The sequence below is a fragment of the Silurus aristotelis genome (assembly GCF_946808225.1).
Source record: "Silurus aristotelis genome assembly, chromosome: 27".
In the NCBI taxonomy this organism is placed as follows: domain Eukaryota; kingdom Metazoa; phylum Chordata; class Actinopteri; order Siluriformes; family Siluridae; genus Silurus; species Silurus aristotelis.
In genome coordinates this window covers 10,934,364-10,958,185 of record NC_139600.1, presented here as the reverse complement: position 1 = coordinate 10,958,185, position 23,822 = coordinate 10,934,364, and the positions used below count along the sequence as shown (strand labels likewise).

At 38.9% G+C, this 23,822-nt stretch overlaps 1 protein-coding gene across 15 annotated transcripts in view; it reads right to left on the bottom strand.

Annotated features, from left to right (window-relative positions):
* LOC310721244 (adhesion G protein-coupled receptor L3) overlaps positions 1–23,822 on the bottom strand; it is a 306,925-nt gene that overhangs the window by 122,235 nt on the left and 160,868 nt on the right. For all 15 annotated transcript variants that reach the window (XM_083532672.1, XM_083532676.1, XM_083532673.1 and 12 more), the window contains one exon: positions 3,390–3,499. In XM_083532672.1, the coding sequence (XP_083388798.1) occupies positions 3,390–3,499 (110 nt within the window). The remainder of the gene's footprint in view (positions 1–3,389; positions 3,500–23,822) is intronic.

Genomic DNA, 23,822 nt, shown 5'->3' with positions numbered 1-23,822 from the left:
AGCCTACAGTGAAATGTCATTTTATTTACACATTCAACTGAAATCTTTTAAACTGTAAAAAACATTTACATGTATATTTTTTGCGTTAGTATTTTTAGTGGCTTCTTAACTTTTATTATATTGTTTTATATTTTTAAGTGGCAACTTTCATTGTTTTTGCTGTTATATAATGAGGTAGTTTGCATACCAAAAAAAAAAGTGCAGCACTTATAGTCTTTTAATATGATCATGTTTTGGGAAAAAAGAGAACAAGTTTTTCCCCTCTATTCGTATTTTTTTGCTTAACTATCAATATTCATAACATAAACTACAGTATTCAGACAAAAGTATTGCGGCACCTGAATTTCTCTGCCATATGTGGTTCTTCCCCAAACTGTTACCAGTTGGAAGTTGTAACATTACATTTTCCCTATTAAACTGGGAGACAAAAACCTGTTCCAAGATTCAAATACTCCTGTGCACAAAGCGAGCTCCATGAAGAAATCCTTTTCATGAGTTTGAGTGGAAGATCTTGAGTGGCCTGCAATAGAACTTTGACCTCAATCCTATTGAGCACCTTTGGGATGAATGTGAACACTGACTGTACCTCAGGCCTCCTCACCTCACCTTCATCAGTATCTGAATTTACAAAAATATATGTAGCTTAATGAGCACAAATCTCCACAAGCCCACTCCAAAATCTAGTGGAACATCTTCCCAGAAGAGTGGAGGATTTAATAACAACAAATGGGGTTAAATATGGAATCAATCTTAGGGTCAGGTGCAAACTTTTGTCCATATAGTGTACTTTAAGAAAGACATGCTGAAATAAGCATGATTTTATACATTCTTTATATTCAACCAGTGATTTATTAATAAAGCATTGAGCGAGGCAGCCCTGATGGCCCTCTCTCTGTCAGGGAGACTGTTTACAAAGATTGATTAAACTCCTTTGTCCGGGATGATGATAAGTGACTGAAATAGACAGAAAAATCTGCCAAAATGTTACACTGAAATAAATAACCATATTCTTGTTTTTGATTTGTGAAATTGGTTATAAACATCAGAAAGAGAAAAGGAGGAACAAATATTCTGTTAATACTGACATTTCACTAAGTGCCAGTTTGTTTTTCGAAATGTCATTCGTTCGACTCGGTATTTGCTCGAAAAATGCAGAAGAGTCAAAATAATGAGATAAGTCCTTGAAATAAAGATAGCTTAACAAACGCAGTGAGCAGAAAAGCATCTCGATATCAAAGCTGGATAGTGGAAAACTGAAAGAAATGTTTCCCATCGTGTAAAGATGCTTTTCTGCTCGCCACGGATATAACGAGTTGTTATTTAAGCTGCCATCGCTTTCCAGATGTCCAGAAGGCTGTCAGTTTCTGAAATACTCAAACCAGCCAAAACAGCCATGCAAAACATATCAAAGTCAAAATAATGACATAAGATCTTGAAATCACAAGCTGTTCTGTTGAAATAATGAGATAATAAAAGAGATACAAGCTGAAATGAGTGCAAAACACGTTTCACAACTTCATAGCAACTGTATTGGCAAAACACAATACAACACACACACACACACACACACACACACACACACACACACACAAGCCACCAGCTGTTGCTTTGGTCTCAGCTCCCGGCAGGATAGAGGAAATAAAAAAAAACCGTCATAGTAAAAAAACGTAAAAGTAATGCCCCCCTTCAGTCCTTCAAACTCCTCATATATCAAAGTTTGTGTCTTTGATGGGTGCTGGAACTTGTGATTTTTTTTTTCTACACACTAGTTTTCTTTGCCACTGACAGAAAAATGAATAGAGAGAAGGGAAAAAAAAATAAAAAAAATAAAAAAAATAAAAAACCTGGACACGCCCTTCTTGCTCCTCGCGCCGCTCGGCTGCACTCCTTATTACGCTCTGCCATCATATACAACTTCTAAAAAATTCCAATTTCCAGACACTAATTACCCCAGCGCCAAGCCCCTCCCCCTTTCACCCGAGACCACCTGCAACTTAATTACCTCCTGAAAGAAAACGCCCCTCCTCCATCTCAGGACTGTTCCACCTGTCTGTCTCGAGCCCTGGTTTTTTTTTTTCATCCTGCCATCTTTCTATCCCTCGTCACTCTTCAATGTCGCCGTACTGATTCGCTGTGACAGTTTGAAACACACACTCGCACAAGGACACTTCCAGAACTGATGTCTCGGTGGGGACTTAAAAATTCGCAGCAATAAACAGTAAACGGCTTACGTGATTGTAGTGTTCTAATCATTTGGTTTATTAATTAATCCGATTCCGCCGGGGGGGAGGGGCAGGGGGGCACTTAAAGCGTACGTCCTTCGTATATAATCGAAGAGAAGGGAAATAATAGCTGAGGGCAGGAGACGCTTTTCAATAAGGGCGCTACATTCATCAACCACTTAATCAGGGACTCTTTGCAATCGTGGTAAGGAGAAAAGCATCTCAGAAACTGTACAAAATATTCAAAATAGGCAGTTTTACCCCCAAGGACTGGTGTGTAATATGTTCCGACATGCTTTTCTGCTGTTTTTTTTTTTTTTCTTTTAATTACTACAGCCTCCCAGGAGGCCATAATTTAGTGAAACGCTCAAACCAGCCCTAAAACCATAACACACTCAAAGTCATCATCTGGGAAACGTTTAATATTAGAATAATAGCAAAACTAATAAAAAGCAGCATCTTACAGTAGTTAAAAACGCCTTCGAACTCCCTCGTTTGGAAACTCCATCGTTGGACACTATTGTGTTAAACCTAGCAGGTGGTGCAAGTGTAGTGGTTCTGTGATCTGCGTTCCAGCCAGAGAAATAAAAACTCTCTCACCTGGTCCCTGAAGATAACATTATGGAAAATCTATCACAGCTAGGCACATAATCCTTCCAGATCTGGCAACTTAGTCATTTTGACACACTATAGCACTTACCTACTTTATCATATAGATCCACTTAGGGGGCACACACACACACACACACACACACACACACACACACACACACACTCATGCACTTACACACACACTTACACACACACACACACACACTCACATGCTTACTTACATGGAGAAACTGCTAAACGAGAATTTATGGGTTTGAAATCTTGCGGGATAATTTTATCTTATGATATATGAGACTTGAAATCAGCCAATAGAAAATTAGACAAAGGATTTCTTTTTTCAGATCAGAATTTTGTGTGTGTGTGTGTGTGTGTGTGTGTGTGTGTGTGTGTGTGTGTGTGTGTGTGTGTGTGTGTGTTTGTATGTATATGTGTGTAAAAAATAAGCCCGTTTTAATTACTAATATTCATCATTCATTATCATGATTGATTTTGATCGATTTCCATTAAAACACCTTTATAAACTCTTTATAACAGCGGACACCGACTTATACTTACTGTATGGCACACACTCGTACTGGACTTCTAAGTACTTGTAGGTTCCCGGGCAGGGGTCTGGAAACGCATCGGGTCCAGCTACGACGGCGCACTGTGTCCTGTTATTACATCTAGAAAAAAAGAAAACATAAAAAGTTATTATCGGTTTTGACTACGACAATATGTTCAAAGTTTTACCCGAATTTATACAATCTTGGCAGGTACTGTAATCTAAAACTGAAGGAAACATTACAAATGCCCTGAACTGCAGATTTTAAATGCCAATGTCATTAACTGTGAGAAAGTGAGGACGTTAGAGTTACACTGTATGAGCAGAGGTTTGTGGACACCTGAGCATGTGCTTTTTGAACTTTCCATTCCACATTTAGTCCCCATTTGCTGTTATGATAATCTCCACTCTTCTGGGAAGATGTTCCACTAGATTTTGGAGTGTACTTGTGGAGATTTGTGTTTATCAGCCACAAGAGTGTGAGTAAAGTCAGGTACTGATGTAGGTGATGTGAGGAGACCCGGGGTGCAGTCAGCGTTCCAATTCATCCCAAAAATTGTTTAATAGGGTTGAGGTCAGAGCTTTAAAGCAGGACACTCAAGATCTTCCACTAGAATTCAGGAAAAGGATATCTGGAACAGGTTTGGGTCTCTAAAAATCTAATAAATGTAATGCTACTGCATCTAAAGACATCCTAAACAGTTATGTGGCTACAAATACAACTTAACAACCACATACAGCTGGAAAACAAGCAGGTGTTTCAATACTTTTGTCCTTATAGTGTAGGCTCTTAAAGTTGCATTGATATTTCAAACAACACAATGTTCCTGGGTGAAGTCTCTTTTTTGAAACACGGCTACTGTAAAGTGCCTTAGTCATGAGAATGAGAGAGAGAGAGAGAGAGAGAGAGAGAGAGAGAGAGAGAGAGAGATTTCAACTTTCAACGTTTGTCTGAATGTTGACCTTGGAAATAAACTTGACGTTGATTTGCTGAAATTCGAAAACTAGTTGATTCCCATTTTCACTTTAACTGAAGCAGTTTCCAGGCAACCAAAACATGAGGCTGGGCAGCACACTAGCAAAAAATAAAATAAAATAAATAGAAGTCCTGTCCTGGTACGTGGCCTTATCGTGTCAATCTTGTGTACCTTCTAAAAACATGAACCAGAAATTTTTCGTCGATATCCTGTTAAACTCCTCTTTAAAAGGGTCAAGAAGACAAAAAAGCAATCAGGATCCAAACTTCAATATAGCGAGAAGACACTCAAGCGTGATTAATAAAGAAATATCCCAGTGGCTGAAAGTCATAATAATGTCATTGCTTCATATCCCATTACGCACACGCACACAAGTGTGCACACAAACACACACACACCTTGAGTCATTATTGAGTGACTGACTAGTTAGCATGTGGCTAATGAAGGGGAAGGAATGGCCTGGGTGTGTGCTGGTTGGACGCTGATGGTGTGAATGTCAGCAGTAAAAGCAGTGGTTTGAGAAAAAGGAAGATGGTGTGATGGAGATAATTTGTGCCTCGAGAGCCCGAGTTTGCTTTGGATATGAAAGTGTGACCGAATTACAGGAAGAGCTGAGGCAGCCATGTGCAAAATCCTACTAATCGTGCCTCACTGCCTTTTTATTACACACACACACACACACACACACACACACACACACACACACACACACACACACACACACACACACACACCACAACTGCAGCGCTATAACACCACCGGGTCCTCCTTATTATTTACAAAAACGTGTTTTTTCAAAATAAGTTAATAACTAAATATGAACTCGTTTATGAATAAGGTCTGCATGGTAATCAACAAGGTTAATAATGTAGTGAAGTTCGTAGGGCTACATAAGAGCTTTATAAAGTCTCTGCGGCAACTGAGGCAAAGCGGAAATTGTCTTTAGGTCTTTAATATGCCGGATCATCAAAGTCAACGAGCACAATGTTCTATGTCACAGCTGAAAGAACACATAACACGATCTTATGCCAACAAAAACCTACACTATATTGACAAAAGTATTGGGACACCTGAATACTCCAGCCATAGGGTGTCACTGATACTTATTTGAAAGCACAAAATTGTATTGGATTCCTCTGGATACAAAGATGTTCTAGCTATTCCTGACAATTCCCTGTGCACAAACTCAACTTCATGAAGAGATGCTTTACATGGTTTGAACTGGAAGATCTCCTGCTTTAGAGCTCTGACCTCAACCCTGTTGAACAATTGGAACGCTGACTGCACCCCGTGTCTCCTCACATCACCTACATCAGTACCTGACTTCACTCACACTCTTGTGGCTGAATTAGCACACAATTCCACAAGCACACTCAAAAATCTAGTGGAACATCTTCCCAGAAGAGTGGAGATTATCATAACAGCAAATGGGGACTAAACGTGGAATGCAAAGTTCAAAAAGCACATGCTCAGGTGTCCACAAACCTCTGCTCATATGGTGTAACTCTAACGTCCTCACTTTCTTACAGTGTGATTAGCAGGGACTAAATGTAGAATTGGATGTTCGAAAAGCGCATATGCCCATTTCCTCATTCCAGGCAGTCGTTCCAAGGTCATCCAAGGTCAAGATGACCCAGTTTGAAGCCCTCCTCGCTGTACTATTAAAGAGATCCGGTGCAGTTTAATTGGCATTGATTGCAGAGAGGTGATCAATGGGCTGTGGAGTGAACGAGGAAGATGAGTCTCACAGGAGACGTGGATTTAATGAGTTGTGGGACGGAGCCCATCACCGCGAGTGCTTTACGAGATCACGAGCAGGCTGTCAGTCGGAATCGCGGCAGGTGCTCGCAGTTAAGCAGACGCACGTCGAAGCGCATGCAGATGTTTGGACGCAGAAGCACGTGTGGAGAAATCAGGACGAGACCCTTATATGTGTGCATGCACATAAATGGTGGATCGCTGCATTACTTCCAGAGCTCCTGGAAATGTCACTCATGCAAACAAAGGTCAGCGCTCTCTCTCTCTCTCTCTCTCTCTCTCTCTCTCTTACTTTCTCTCTCTCTCTCTCTCTCTCTCTCTCTCTCTCTCTCACTTTCTGTTTCTTACTTTCTCGCTCTCTTACTTTCTCTCTCTCTCTTACTTTCTGTTTCTTTCTCTCTCTCTTACTTTCTGTTTCTTTCTCTCTCTCTTACTTTCTGTTTCTTTCTCTCTCTCTTACTTTCTCTCTCTCTCTCTCTCACTTTCTGTTTCTTACTTTCTCGCTCTCTTACTTTCTCTCTCTCTCTTACTTTCTGTTTCTTTCTCTCTCTCTTACTTTCTGTTTCTTTCTCTCTCTCTTACTTTCTCTCTCTCTCTCTCTCTCTCTCACTTTCTGTTTCTTTCTCTCTCTCTCTCTCTCTCTCTCTCTCTCTCTCTCTCTCTCTCTCTCTCACTTTCTGTTTCTTTCTCTCTCTCTCTCTCTCTCTGTGTTCATCCCCGCCAGCCTATACAACTCATGTTAAAAGATTCTTAATCATCCTCCCCATAGGGGACACTGAAACAGGCCCGTCAAAGCTTACTGAAAAAAAAAGTGAAACCAAAATGGCTTTTTTCTTTTTTTTTTTTACTGACACTATTGTCTAAGTGTAGTCTATAGTAAGGACTTTTGGTTACACAATCATATAGGTGTAACCAAAAGAATTACACAGGAGATTCATTTTCACACTCTCTTTTGTTAGAAAATATAAACGTTCCACGATTGTTTCCAATTCATCTTCCCAAAAAAAATAAAAAAAAAAGAGAAAGAAAATTCCAAGAAACTGTAAAGTGGGTGTATCATGCAACAAGAGAGCGATCAAAAGCACACATATTTCTGCAGACAATAGTTTTGAAAAGATTCTTTTAGTGTCTAGAATGGACATGTCATGGAAAATTTGACTTAATGTTTAAAAGCTGTACAAAAAATATATAAAAAAGGTTTAAAGGTTTTCAAGGTTTAAAATTAAGTCCAATTGCGTTTGGAGAATATTTCACACATGCAGAGAGGAACAAAACATGGGAATGTTTTTTTATATATATTTGGAAATTTTCCTTTTTTTTTTATTTTAGAATAAAAAATACATCATCAAATCAAACACAATATTTGCCTATATAAAATGTATTCTATTTCTTCTAAAAGGTGTACAAACTTTTTTCATTTGACTGTATTCTTTTTGAAAGCTGACAATACAAAAGCATATATAATTCTGAGGTAAATGTTTAGATCTGGTTTGATTTAGATCTTTTTCTGAAATGATGGTGTCTCGGGATTATCACACAATCCGATGTCTAACTGTAAAGCAGATGGAGGACAACAGCCAAAAAACACATTGTGACTAGGGATTATATAAATGCAAAGTTTGTGGACAGTAAGATTCTTATGTTCTTCTTTGAACATCCCATGAAGTCCCCATTTGCTGTTATAATGACCTCCACTCGTCTGGGAAGATGTTTCAGTAGATTTTAAAATGGGTGCTTAATCAGCCACAAGGGTGTTAATAAAGTCTCAGCATTCCAGTTTATCTCAGCAGAGTTCAAAAGGTTTAGCTTTTATCGAGATGCTCCCATCCAACCTATGTCTAGCATATCTTCATGTAGTTTGCTTTGTCATGCTAGAAAGTCAAGAGCAAATAAACAGATTTTTTTTTACTGAATCACTCCATCACATTAAGCAAATTTATTTTCCATTGATACAATAATAAACATAATTACAATCTAGGAAGGTGATTAAAATAAATAAAATCATTAGACCGTTGAAATCAGAGGTTATATTATAGGCTAGATAAGCATCAACCATCTTTATTTAAACGACTCTTATTTTGGCTAAATATATTCAGTGATAATATGGGCAATGGATCCCTAATCAAATACCTCATTTTTTATTCATCTTGTTCAATAGTGAAAAAAAAAATAGGCAGCTGTGCTGTTATGTCTTTTGTGTAATTCATAATGCATTTTGCTCCTGGACACCAAACCACAGCATGGACCCATTTGGTTAACAAATCGTTCACCATTATTCCACAAAGAGAGGTTTGTAAGGAATCAGGCTTCAGACCTACTTACAAAAAAAAAAAAAAAAAAAAAAAAAGGACAAAAAAAGAAAGACAAATGCTTGGTGGAGATTTTACTGGATTTAAAGTTCTAATAAAATACCGTATTTTCCGGACTATAAGCCGCTACTTTTTTCCCACGTTTTGAACCCCGCGGCTTAAACAACGAAGCGGCTTATTTTTGGATTTTTCCTGGGTTTTTCCCGGTTTCACAAACTTCATGCCAAAACACTGAGCCCCATAACATTAGACCAATGAAATTGCTGAACGGGTTCAGGTAAACCAATGAAATTCTTTATATTAAATCAGATGCGCTCCCACTGAATCGGGCCGCACCACATCATAAATATGGATGATGTTCCTCTGACGTTTGACCTGCCGCTCACTCGGACTGTCTACAGGAAAGGTGACGTCACACTGAAAACAACTGGGCATGAAAACGCACTTCACCTGTGTTCTGAGCTGCACGGCATCGGGAGAAAAGCTTCACCGATGGTGATTTTTAAACACATGACGATGCCAAATGAAAAACTCTCGAGAGAAATAGTTTTGAAAGGAAGGAGGAAGACAGTGAACAATGACTTTCTTGGTAGGCTACTGTTTAGATACAAGCCGTGTAACAGACACTGTCTTTCATTAAAGCCTGTGTAAAGTTCATTAGTTTCAGTGTAGACATGCGGCTTATAGACAGGTGATGCTTATTTATGTTCAAAATAAAAATCTTTGTCAAATTCAGTGGGTGCGGCTTATATTTGGGTGCGCTTAATAGTCCGGAAATTACGATAATCTTTATTCTCATATATAGTCTCGTAGCCCTAAATTCATACTTTTAACAATTATAATAAAAAAAATAAATAAAAAAAATCAACCCAAAATAGCTTTTTTTCAATAACTTTTCAATTTCGTAATCTTATAACCTTCCACTTCTGCACATTTCCTCTTCAATGCCATAGACTTAGAACCATTTATTTGTACTTTTTAATGATGTCCACACGTCTCTGCACTGCTATAGCCTTTATATTTATTCACTGTATATATGCTTACATATATATCACGTGCTGTAAATATGCTACATATTTATCTGCACTATTGCTACATTTTGCACTCCTGGTAGATGCCAAACTGCATTTCGTCGCTGTGTACCTGTACTATGTAATGACAATAAAGTCTATCTATCTATCTATCTATCTATCTATCTATCTATCTATCTATCTATCTATCTATCTATCTATCTATCTATCTATCTATCTATCTATCTATCAGTAATACATTATGTTATAAGTGCACTAAGCAAACATCTGATCTCACAGATTACCCAGAAGGCATTGGGTTCTCTTTTGAGTCTGGCTTTCCTCAAGGGTTTTTTTTTTTCCCCCTTTCATGATGTCTCAGTGAGTTTTTCTTTCCAATGTCGCCGCTGGCTCATTAGAGATCCAAATCTATTTCAGGATTTCAATGTCTACTGCTAGAAGTGCTTAAAAATAATTGAAATGGAGTGCGACCCCTTTACGTCTTGACTAAGCTTTAACGATAGCCTCGAAATGTAGACAATAAAATATCACCTTTAGGAGAGGGGGAAAAAAAAACATTGGTTCCTTTTTAAAGAATTTCTCTCATTGTATTTTTAAATGTAACATGACCTCCTGTAGTGTTGTACCACAATGAAAGAAATGACTGTAAAGCTTCGATGCTGGAAAGAGCAAAGAGGCGGCCATTTTGGAATTGTTCCTTAGCATGGTTCTGTTTCTATTTTAAGGGTTTCGTCATACACTTTAGAGGATTAGTACTTAATTGAGCATATCTGAAAATAAATACCTAACATTCTCAATCAATTTAAATGTAATTCAAACAGAGCAGTTAAAGACCAAGTAAGGTTTTGTGCTTCACCTCTCCCAGTTTCTGCAGCCTCGCATTACTGTTCTTCATATTCCCGGCTTAAAGGAGTGAAAAACACTATCTACTGTAACCTTCCATTTAGCTTTTATCGTCTTCTCTGATTTCATTTAAAAACAAGGTCTCCTCAACAAAGGTTTGTGAAAACCTGACCGTTAGATTTATATGTACATTTTAAACATCCATTTCCACATTTAGTCTCCATTCGCTTTAATAATAACCCCTTCTCTTCTGGGAAGATGTTCCAATAGATTTTGGAGTGTGCTTGTAGAGATCTTTGGTGATCTCTTGCCTGGGGTTTGGGCAGCTTTCTAATTCATCCAATTCATGAAGATTTTACAAAGGTTACTGCTCCGTCCAAATTCTTTACTTCAAGATTCTGAGATCTGGATGAGATGGACTTGTACCAGTTGTTAGTTCCAATCGTTTTGTACTTGCATTATTGAAAGTCTCTTCTGATAAATGGAGAGTGTGTAGCACAGTATAGTCATACACCAAATCAGAGCCTTAATAGACTTTATAGTTAACTCAGGAAGCGAGTCAGGTGCGTTAGATTCAGAGGGGGGAAAAAAATAACACGAGAAATTGCACACAGAGCCGAGCCCTCAGGTCTGCTGTAAGGAACCGGTGTGTTCTGTGTTTTAACAGCAGGCGTGGGATGGAAAGAATTCAATTTGAGCAAATCAGTGAGTGAGCATAGGCACAATTAAAGCGGTACATCAACATGATCACAACTGTGCGCCGCTTTACCTCGGTTTTGATTTGATTTGTATGAAAATGTAAATGAAGGGATTAATTGACTTATGATGGAAAACGTGGTAGCGATCCTCTTTAAGGACTCTGAGGGGAAACGTCTTGTGCGCTGTAGGATGGTGGCGGTGCGCCATTCGAGCAGCATCATGTGACAATATTCCTTTCAGTCAAAATGTTTAAATCGCATTCAGGCGACGTTCCTGCTTTTCCTTTATTTTGCTTTTACGTTTATGGCATCGAGCGGACATTCTTATCCAGAGCGATTTACAATTGTCTTATTTATACACCTAAGCATTTAAAAGTTCAAGGCCTTTCTTTAGGGGCCAGAAATGCAACCATGGTCGAGATGGGTTTTAAACTTTTTTTGATCAAAGTCAAATGTCATTCCAATTCAGATTTGTCCTAAAATGCTGTGAAATCTACTTTTGTTTACAGAACTGTAAACAAACTTAAATAATGTTATACGAGGGGGGTATCACAAAGTCTCAAGACTAATGGTGCTAACTGGTGACCACCTGTGTTACCACGTCTGCAATTTCATCACAGACAGCAAGTTAGAACAAAGAGCAAACATGAAATTCTGCGTGAAACTGGGCAAATCTGCCACAGAGATGTTTGACATGACAAGTTTGACATACGACGATGCTGCAATGAGTCGTTCGGGGTGTTTTGAGGAAGTGTTGAAGAACATCACTGGAAGACGATGAGAGATCAGGAAGATCTTCAACGAGCTCAAGCCCTGAAAACTGTCGGAAAACATTCGGCAACATGCGCATGATGATCGTCGCAAAACAATCCACATGATCTCACTTCCGCACCCACCCTACTCGCCAGATTTGACTCCTGTGGACTTTGCCCTCTTCTCGAAGATGAAGATCCAGAGCAAAGTTCACCGTTTTGACACCATTGCGGAGATCCAGAGCGAAGTACAGAAGGTGCTTGACACGCTTCGATTAGAAGACTTTCAGGACATATTCCAGAAGTGGCATTAATACCGAGAGCTCTGTATTGCTGTGCAAGGGAAATATTTTGAAGGTTATAGTGTGTAAACGTAGATAAATTAACTTTTTTCCTGTAAACAGAGCTAGTTTCGAAACGTTTTGATACCATGTTATTATTTGGTAATGCCACTTTTCACCTATGAGCAACGTCTGCCCCAATCAAATGACAGAAAGTGTGGGCAGAGCAAGCATGTCCTTTTCTGAGACACCTCAATCCAGCTAACCAGATCTTTCTAAACATTCACTCACGTAGGTGTAACACACTTCCACATACATGATATAAGTGATGTTGTGACTGATTGCGGGACGTGAGAAATGGCTTTTTCTATACGAACAGCATAGAAAATGTTGCTGCCATAGAGCTGTGGTTTCATCAGGATTAGAATTCACAGCTGGAGCCAATTCCTGCCACTCGGAAGACTTCCTCTTACATGATTAAACCTGCTGCATAATCTTTACAGATAAGCTTAGGCGCTCTTAAAATGCTAAATACGTTGGTCATTGTTATGCTTCGAAACACCTATCAGAATTCTGGATCTGTTTGTGCACGTGACAAAGCTAAACGTATCATCACTCCAAACTGGCAGATTCCTGAACTACATTCAAATGGTGTTTATTAGATGTTAGTGATCCGCGATAATCCGATTTTGAACACTGCGCTGTTTACTCGAGCACTACAATACGCCGGCCCCCACTGTGATCAGATACTGATCCGATTATTACCATGCATGCGCTAGGCACTGTTTCATTTTGGAGGGCCGACAAACGAAGTGGAGAACAAAACACCGTAAACACGCGGCGAGAGGTGTTCTTTCTACGCGGCTTTTATGGATCAGCGGGAGCCTCGGTAGAAGAGCTTGGCAAATAAACAGTCAATGCTACAACAAAGCATGACTAATACACAGAGTTCCTTTTAACGCCGGCCCTTCAAGTAAACATAGCACTTTAAACCAAAAATATAAGCTCTCACACACCCATACACTCAATTACACGTCTACAACAAAATGCTCTTTTCCTACAGCACATTTTCACTGCTTTCTTTCTTCCTCTTTTTCTTCTTCTTCTTTCAGCTTCTCCCATTAGGGGTCGCCACAGCGGATCATCCGTCTCCATACCCCACTGCCTCTTTAAACCAACTACCTGCATGTCTTCCCTCACCACATCCATAAACCTTCTCCTTTGCCTTCCTCTTTTCCTCCTTCCTGGTGCCTCTATCCTCAGCATTCTCCTACTGATATATCCCATGTTCCTCCTCTGCACATGTCTAAACCATCTCAATCGTGCCTTCCTCGCCTTGTCTCCAAAACGTCCTATATGCGCTGTCCCTTGAATAAACTCATCTCTAATCCTGTCCATCGTCGTCACTCCCAACAAAAACCTCAACATCTTCAGCTCTGGTACCTCCAGCTATCTCCTGTCTTTTACTTAATGCCACTGTCTCTAATCCATACAACATCACAGGTCTCACCACAGTCCTATAAACTTTCCCTTTCACTCTTGCAGATACTCTTCTATCACAAATCACTCCTGCTATCACTCTTCTCCACCCACTCCACCCTGCCTGCACTCTTTTCTTCACTTCTCTAACACACTCTCCATTTCTTTGTACTGTTAACCCCAGGTACCTAAAAATACAAGCTTGCTACCTCAAAATGACACCAGACACAAACCATAACATTCATATGTGGTTCCTGTTCTAATGACCAACACTTTTCTGGGAAGATGTCCCACTAGATTTTGGAGTGTGCTTGTGGAGATTTGTGCTCATTCAGTTACAAGTGTGTTAGTAAAGGCAGGTACTGATGTAGGGTGAAGAGGACTGGGGTACAGTCAGTTTTCCATTTCATCTCAAAAGGTGTTCACTAGGGTTGAGGTCAGAGCTCTCAAGCAGTCCACTCAAGATCTTTCACTCCATACCATGTAAACCATATCTTAATGGAGCTGGTTTTGTTCAAAGGGCATTGTTTTGCTGGAACACGGTTCAGGTCTCTTAGTTCAAGTGAAGGGAAAATCTAATGCTGCCACACCCAAATACATCCTATAAATGTGTGTTACACTTTGATAAGGAACCAAATGTGGCTATAAAAGGCAGATGTCCCATTCTTTTGCCCTGTAGTTTATTTAAATCTCCTGTATATAGTGTGTGTTTGAAAGAGAGAGAGAGAGAGAGAGAGAGAGAGAGAGAGAGAAAGAGAGAAAGAGAGAAAGAGAGAAAGAGAGAAAGAGAGAGAGAGTAGAGTATCTGATGGACAGGTCGATATCCTCCAAACCATTATGGTTTAGTGATTGCTGTGCACTGTGTGTGTGTGTGTGTGTGTGTGTGTGTGTGTGTGTGTGTGTGTGTGTGTGTCTTCATTCATTATGGCTCCCTGCTGAGAGATTGAGCATCCATCTTCTGCAGCCAGGACTGTCACCTACTGCCAAATCAGTGGCGTGCACACACACACACACACACACACACACACACACACACACACACACACACACACACACACACACACACACACACACACACACACACACACACACTTCTACTGCAGTTATAATGCATTATATAAGATATACATGAATGCACACTGGAATTTTATCATTAGTCTAATTTTAATATGCTCATTTGTTAGTGTTAATACGGTAGGGCGGTTATTCCAGCAATTATAGCACACACACACACACAAACACACACAAACACACACACACACACACACACACACACACACACACACACACACACACACACACACACACACACACACACACAAAGACACAATGAGAAACATGAAAAACGCTATTTTCTGGTTAAAGCCTTACACAGGAAGATCTCTTGGGACAAGAACCTTGTAGCAACCCATATCCAGGATGCACCAACATAAACAGAGGGAGAACACACACACACACACACACACACACACACACACACACACACACACACACACACACACACACACACACACACACACACACACACACACACACACACACACACACACAGACACACACAAGGACCTATAATTACAGTAATTCCACAATTTCCAGCAGGTACAAATGCCAGACATCAGACTTTCAGTATTATAGGATGCTTGAAGGTGAACATCAGGACTTGAGGATGCTCCATTTTCAAATTCAGCAACACACAGAACAAAAGCACAATGATTATGGGCAGAAAATGAGCCCTTGAATGTAAACATCTTTACCTCAAGAACACACCTGTATATAATCAAGATTTTGTTTTCCTCAGACCACGATGTGGAGATGTCATGGCAGCTAAATTGACCAGATGGCCTCACTTTTCTACATGTTGCAGTATGCGGTGCAACCGAATCAATTCAAACCTGTGGTAGAAGGTTTTTTTTTTTTTTTTTTGAGTTGGTGGAAAGAAAACCCAGGAGTTATCTTCTCCTCCAGCAGGCAAAAGTTTGTCACTTAAACAAGTGATCCCTGCTGATAGTTGACTATCCTCTGTCTATCCTCTGTACGTTTCCCAGCTCGCAGTTTTTCATTGTTATTTATTGTATTTTTTGTGAATGCAAATACCGCATGATGGAACCAAAAACAACAACAACAAAAAATGCGTTTCAATCTGTTTAGAACACTGCAGAATCATTTTTTTATTTATTTGACTTATTTGCCTGTGTATTGCTGACGGTGTTCAAAGAAAAGTAGATGTTGTGAAGACACTCAACAGCAGCTTCGCTTTCACTTTTCAGAGACCTGGAACGATACTGCTGTTGCAACAACACACAGCTCAAGAGGTGTTTCAATATTTTCATTCCTCGGTTGCCTGTACGTATATTTACTGCAAAGATGGCGATGGTTCATAAAGATTATACCCTGACACCTGACTTTTGGTTCTTCCACAAACTGTTACCACAAAGTGGGAGGCACAAAATCTCTTTGGTTCAGTAACATTACATTTTTTCCTTCGCTTAACTAAGAAGATCCAAATCTGTTCCAGCATGGCAATACCCCTGTGCACAAAGCCAGCTCCAGGAAGTTATGCTTTAAATGGTTTGGAGTGAAAGGTCTTGACTTGCCTGCTATAGAGCCCATATTCTTTCAGTAAAATAAAAAAGGAGCAAAGATATTTGCAGGTTGTATTGTATTATATGGGATGTTTGGGATTGTATAGTCCAGGGGTCGGCAACCCGCGGCTCCGGAGCCGCATGCGGCTCTTTCATCCCTCTTCTGCGGCTCCCTGTGGCTTTGGAAAATAAATAATGAGTATTTAATTAAAATGTATTTTATTTTAGTTCGTTAGTTTTTAAAACGTAATTCTAAATTTGAAGATTTTGGTGATCTTGTAATATCTAAATAAAACGTGTTAAAGTTTTTTTGTCGCTCTTCATATGCGTCACAACCGCTAATGTGCGACACCCACCGGCACGCGACTTCTTAAACTTTGGTTGACGGCACACAGAAGAGGACGGCATTTTTGGTTTGCTGCCGGTGGATAATTTATGTTCGCGTTCTTTTCATAAATACAAGAAGGACTCAAATAGACATTGAGTATTTTACCTGAAAGTAACCTTCAACCCAATGTCTTTTTTTAAATAGTTAAAAAAAAATTTGTTGCATGCAGAAATGTAATTTCATTCTCTCTGCAGTTCATTGATTTCATAAATGCAACACATTATGGTTTGATTATACATAGCATAAAGGCAAAAAAAAAAAACGTTACATGTAGTGTTATTTCAATTTAAATGTCAAAAGGGTTGACTCCCAGTGTTTTCTTTTCTGTGGGAAACAGGTCCAAATGGCTCTTTGTGTGGTGAAGGTTGCCGACCCCTGGTATAGTCTGTGTAGGTGCCATTCCAGACTCCCAGTCCGTGTCTTCCTACAGACCACCTTGGTGAAGCCACGCCCACCTCCCATAGATGACGACACACTAAAGAGGCAATATAAAGTTGGGTTGGATTCTGGGATCAAAAGCTCTTTTAGCCAATGCGCAAATTTAGATTTTGTGATAGTGGTTTTAACCTATGCCCCGTGCCAACTTTGAGTTTTGCCCTGTCCTTTGTAATAGGTTTGCTCGACCTGTGTGTAAATGATCACTGTAATAGAGCTGAATGTAAATGCCTGTACGCACAGGTATTGTCGTGACTGCCATTTGTGTTGGGTGTGGGTTCCTTCCCTGTTTTTGATGGAGTTCAGGAAGTGGTTTGTCTTTCACTGTGTGTTTTCTTTCATAGGTAACATAGATTTTGTAAACAGACTGTTTTTTGTATGTTATTTTGCCATTGGGTTACCCTGAAGCGTAGCCCTGTGCTTCCCTGTACATACTTTAATATGACTCTCTATTAATCTCAGTGTTTGTGCTCCCTTCTTTATTAATCAGAATACCATACACACATCCACACAACATCCATCACCCCACCCCGTGCTTTTAATCACGCTGTGCGGCCAACCTTAGAATGGGTCGTAACATATTGCTAATAATAATTGCCCTTACCGTTCCTCAAAATGTGTTCAGGCTACACATCTTTGCAGTAATAATTCAGAAGTGTAGTAGCTCAAAGCTTGTATAAAGATCTAATTCAGGTTTTTTTGTTGCCTCAGTTTAGTTGCTAAAAAACATTAGTCCTCACGAATTTCACGAACACTTCACACTGTTAGCACAGTGCTCCATGTGGACCGAACTGTAAATACATTGTTTTCTTATTTTGACACAAAATGCATTTAGCGGGACCCAGTGTTCTGAACCCTTGCATGTAATTGTCGCTTCTTTTTTTCCCCAACAAGGTAGCCCAATTTGCAAATGCGGAAACGCTTTATTTGTGTCAACACCGATTACATTATATTTGCACTGAAGAGACTAATTTCATCTATGGATGAACCCCTATTGGATCCTTTAACAACGAGAAAACATTTCACCTTTTTCGTGCTGACATGCACATACTCATCTGGGAAGATGTTCCACAAGAAGTGTGTTTTTGAAGATTTGTGCTCATTCGGCTACAAGGGCATTCATAAAGTCAGCTACTGGTGTAGGGTGAGGAGTCCTGGGATTCAGTCATCTCAAAGGTGAAATTGGGTTGAGGTCTAAGCTCTGAAGGAGGCAACTCAAGATCTTCCACTAAAATCCATGTACTGTCATGCTGGAACAGTCTCCAAGTTCAAGTGAATGGAAAATTGAATGGTGTTAAATATCCTATACAGTTTTGCGCTTTTAATTTCGTGGTAACAGTTTAATATATAATATAATGTATAATATAATGTATTTTCTTTATTATGATCTGTATAAACAGGCATGGTATATTATCTGGACAAAGCTATAGTCTTTAGCTGCCAGTTGTATTTGTGAGTTCACTGACATCGTAATAAATATATAGTCAACATTACAAGGTCTGCTGTGGTAATACACTTCATATAATTCCACTGTGTTATGCGTGCGCCATACACACACCCACATCACCCACATATTAGACTTTATTTTATTCCCTAGTGGAATTCTGAGGCAAAGGTCATTTGAATGGGTATATACAAGAACTCAGCAGAGGCTTTTGTGCAGAAACGTACTGATTTTGTCCACACAGTCAAAGAAAGATGATAGTATAATGGAAAGCAAACATTTCAATTTGGCATTGATCTATAGCCTACTGTAGGGCTTAGCCATGATATAATGTGGTTCATGATATGTGTAATATACAGTATAGGTATATATGTATAAGATTTCCTAACAAGCGGCAGTTTTTTATACCATACATAAATAAAGTTTGTAAAAAATCCTTTTGTTTTTATAGTAAATAAACCAGAATATTTTAAGTGGAGTAAAGAAAAGACAAAAAACTAATAATTTTGAGAATGTATATGTTGAAATTATGAGTTTTATAGAATATTATGTTGTATAAGTTTAATTATAAATGCAATCAATTTTAAATGTATATATTTTTTGTTAAAGAATTTTTTATTCTTAGGATGACCCCCCCCCCCCTTTTAAATGTACACTGAAGCCAAAGGCAAATAACTAACCAGCTAACTATCATTTCAGCATACTCCAAGCGGTTTTTTTTTTCTTCAACAAAGTCTCCAAAAATCATATTGTGACACGATTGATCAAAATCGATATCATCCTGTTTACAGTTACTGTGTGTGTCTTAGCTCCAGCACAGCTCCTCTACTATCTAGTGCTGATTACAAGTGATGCTGCTAATACATTCACTATTTTTCCCCACAGCCCTGTTTCTACACTTAAGTTTTGTAATTATACTCTTCCGAGTGCTCCATCCGAGCCTATTGAAACGCTGCTCTTCAATCAGGAGTCAACGTGCGAACGACATTTTCTGAACAGCGGTTTGTAATTGTGAGGAGAGCGAGCTTGCGAGTTTAAAGCAGGTTCTCATTAAACAAACATGGTTTTGGCATAGGCAGCGTGGGGGGAGAAGCAGGAGGAGGGGATGGGCTAAAGGAATGATTTGATTTGGTAATAAAAAAGAAAAAGGCAGCTCTCTTTGTTTGAAGGGAAGTGAGAGTGAATGGAAATGGTAATGTGGAGACAGAAATGGAGACAGATTTAAATAAGAGAGACGACGTCAAGCCCAGGTGGCCTGGAAAGAAAGAAACACAAACACATACTGTACTATATGTATTACACACACACACACACACACACACACACACACACACACACACACACACACACACACACACACACACACATATATATACACACACACACACACACACACACACACACACACACACACACACACACATAAAATGAGTCAATCCATTAATTAAAATATAAATAAATAAATACATATATAGACACGCATTTTATCTATTTATTTTTTAATTAATGGATTGACTCATTAGTAAAACATCCAATGAAGCATGAAATATTAAAACTTGTCTCAAGTATAGTTTTAGTGTTTAAAAAGAAAAACTGCTTATAGAAGGCACCATAGAATGGTGTAAATTAGTTATATGCCATTGTCAAACCACGTCCAATTAAAAAAGAAACAGTAGCAGCGATACTACAGAATCCATGCACTCCTTTCCCAAAGGGGAGCCATCAGAACACAGTCTCCTCCAGTGTCCTGACTTCAACACACACACACACACTTGCTACAATTTCTTCGAGCTCATCATGGTGCTCCGAGGAAAAATTCCCAAAAGTCCTAACAGACGACGTTTCTGTGACTCTGACCCAAGCCGGATTTGACATCGGGATTAATGTAAGGTTAGGAAGACTTCGGTCCTGGGTCAGCGTTTTAGGTCAAGTCTTCAGAGATTCTCTCTGTCAGAGCTGGACTTCGAGGACAAGAGAGGAATTGAAAGACGGCTTAGTCAGTGTGAGGCTGTTTGAGCTGCTGTGCATTGGTTGACAAGACTGGTTTCTAGCTCTAGAGCTCACAGAAGTGTGAAGTGCTCTTATCATACAGAACGGCCTTCGCTTTCAATTACGCCCGGATCATTGTTGAGCAGGAGAGGACGCTGCTTTGATTGGACGGACAAATCACTGCAGTGAAAGTCAGATTTGAGGAGTTTTAATAAATGATCCCAAGAGCATGATCCACATGATCTACAGCATGAAGTGCTGTAATCTGGTTATACAAAAAAACATCATCAGTAGGCTACAATAGACATATTTCTTTGTCTCATAAGGTGATATCATCACATAACACAGTATTCTGGAACAAAACAATGTAATATAACATACATTATATTGATAAAAGTATTAGGACACCTGACCTATGCAGGCATGTGAGGTTCTTCCCCAAACTGTAACCACAATGTTGGAGGAACACAATTGTATCGGATGACCTTGAACACAGAAGTAGACCCAAAACTCTTCCAGCATGCACAAAGCCAGCTCCAGTAAGATATGCTTTACATAGGTTGGAGTGGAATATCTTAAGTGACCTGCTATAGAGCTCTGACCCTAATGAATAACTTTGGAATGAATTGGAACGCTGCCCCCCCAGGCCTCCTTAGGCTCCTGAGTACCTGACTTTACTTACGACCTTGTGATTGAATGAACACAAATCTCCACAAGCACACTACAAAAACTAGTGGAATTCTTTCCTGGAAGATCTGAGGTTATTATAACAGCAAATTGTGACTAAATGTATAATAAATGTAACATGAAATTAGCTTTTGCTGCATGAATAAACACATATGGTGCATTCGGATGTATCTGCTCTATATCACTAACCCTGATGAAAAAGCTGACCGATATTACATGCATATTCATGAACTACTGATTCCCTATACGGGCTATAACATTGACTAAATTGAAGGATTAAAAAAAAATGCCCTCAAGCCCATTAGCAAGGTTTTAACCTATAGATTTGTTATTAACGTGTTCCCAGCTTGCGGCAAATCCAAAAATCTAAATCCAAATCAGTATTACAGTATTGTCAAATCTTTACATGCATAAAAGGTAAAGTTGCCAGTGTCCGGTAAGTACTGATTCAGGCTTCAGTGATCTTGAGGGGCCACTTTAGATTCAATGCCTTTCAACTGCACAACTGAATGGACTCAGTTTGATTGGTGGCGGGAAGAAAAAAAAAAAGTCGCTTAACTACCAGCTGTAAATCCCTCCTTTATTATTCTGTTAGGGCCATTTGATTTTTTTTTCTGCCTCCAGAAACACTATATAATCTGTCTAGAGACACAGTTTAGTGCCAGTTTGACCACTCTACATGCTTGGAAATGGAACAATATGAGAGCAGCAAAAAAAAAAAAACAGCCACTTTCTACTCTAAACATGATGTCAGTATATTCAATTCAATTCATTTTTATTTGTATTGCGCTTTCAACAATGAACATTGTCTCAAAGCAGCTTTACACAGATAATGTGGTGATTGAAAGTGAATATGTTCTTTGTAAGTAAGTTTGTCCCTGATGAGCGAGCCGGTGGCGACTGTGGCAAGAAAAAACTCCCCGAGATGACATAAGGAAGAAACCTTGAGAGGAACCAGACTCAAGAGGAAACCCATCCTTATCTGGGTTGCACCGAATGTCCATTTGTAGCAGATATACGACGTTGCGGGTTACAGTGATGATGATCAGAAGTGGTATAGGGTAATCTAAAATTATTTACCAAAGAAAAATGTGATTTTACCCGTGTTCATTTTCTTTTTAAACTTCTGGTCTTCTAACCTTGTGGTACGACTCTGTTGTAAAAATCTGATGTTTATAAGACCTAAGCTAAGCAGAGATAGATATAGTACACTATATAGACCAAAGTTTGTGGACACCTGACCATAAGATTCATAAGTGCTTTGTGAACAGCCCATTCCTTTTTCCCCATTTGATGTCTTAATAATCTCCACTCTTCTGGGAAGATGTTCCACCAGGTTTTGTGGAGTGTGTTTATAGATTCATTCACTCACAAAAGGTGTTAGTAACATCAGATACTGAGTGTAGAGTGAGGAAGTCTGGAGTGCAGTCAGCATTTCATTTCAACCAATTATGACTAAATTAGTGTACATATGATAAAAACTATAGATTTCTTTCGGCTTCTCCCATTAGGGGGCGCCACAGCGGATTATCCACATGTTTGATTTGGCACGTTTTTACGCTGGATGCCCTTCCTAACGCAATTTATCCATTTATCCAGGCTTGGGACCGGCGCTAAGAGTGGCTGGGGTTGGTTCCCTGACCAGCGCCGCATCCTAACCACTAGACCACCAGGGAACCAAAATGAATGTACATATGATAAATAAATATAAATGAACATTTACAAATACATCAACACAAACATATTTATAATATATAGCAAAATATTTCATTTTTTTATTAAAGTATATTATGTTAAGATGTATATCTAATCTGGTAAAAGTCATTTTGGAAGCAAATGCATGCACGAATTTCCAAACCAAAGGGCATGTATTCATTAAGTGTGTTTACGCCCAATTGAAGATGAAAATTTCACACCCGAATTAAGACAACCAATTATTTTTTTATTTTTTTATTTTTATTTTTTTACAAAATTACATCTTGATAAATGATTAGGCTTTAATTAGTATTTTATTAATAAAAGATTACAGTTTTTCTCGGTTGCTTTGGAGCTTTTCTCGATTCATCCTTAATATTAGCGAACAAGTCACTGCATTTTTAAAACAATTTGTACAAACAGCACAACACATTGGATTTCTTGCAAAAGCCTGCACTCTTTTCAAAATCCTTAGTTCTTCTCTCAAAAGTCAGTGTTTGTGTCGACGAGCATCTCATTCCCATTAGAATGAAAAGTCCCTTTATCATCGTTCACAAGCAAGATCGTCAAAATGTTTAGTCGTGTTGTCAGTATAAAAAATGTAATTCTGTGTTTTGCCAACTGAAAGTTCACAAGATTCACCTTTGACCTATTTTAGAGAACTAGTTGATTATTGGTTGACCTGAAAAAATATTTGTATAGAAATGTAAGCTTGACAGACTCTGACAACTGGTTTAACCATTTTGCATAAAATGACTTATGCAATAAACCGATGCCGAGATGTTTTGGAGGTTAAGACTATTCAGGTGGAACCAGTATAAAATATTTTGATCAGCATCACATAAACAACTGATAATGTAGGAAACAGCAGACACTTGTACACAATCGATTAAATGAATGTACTAAAGCATTCGCAATTTGATCAAAGCAACAAGAAATGTTCTCATGATGTTAAACAAGCAGTTTTGAGAATTTCCTTTCTGATCTGAGAAACGCTCCAAAACAACATAGAAAAACTGTGAGACCAAAAATGCATTTGAATATAGGTGTGAAGAAGAATGCATATATGAGAATGTATAAACATGTCTATGTTAAA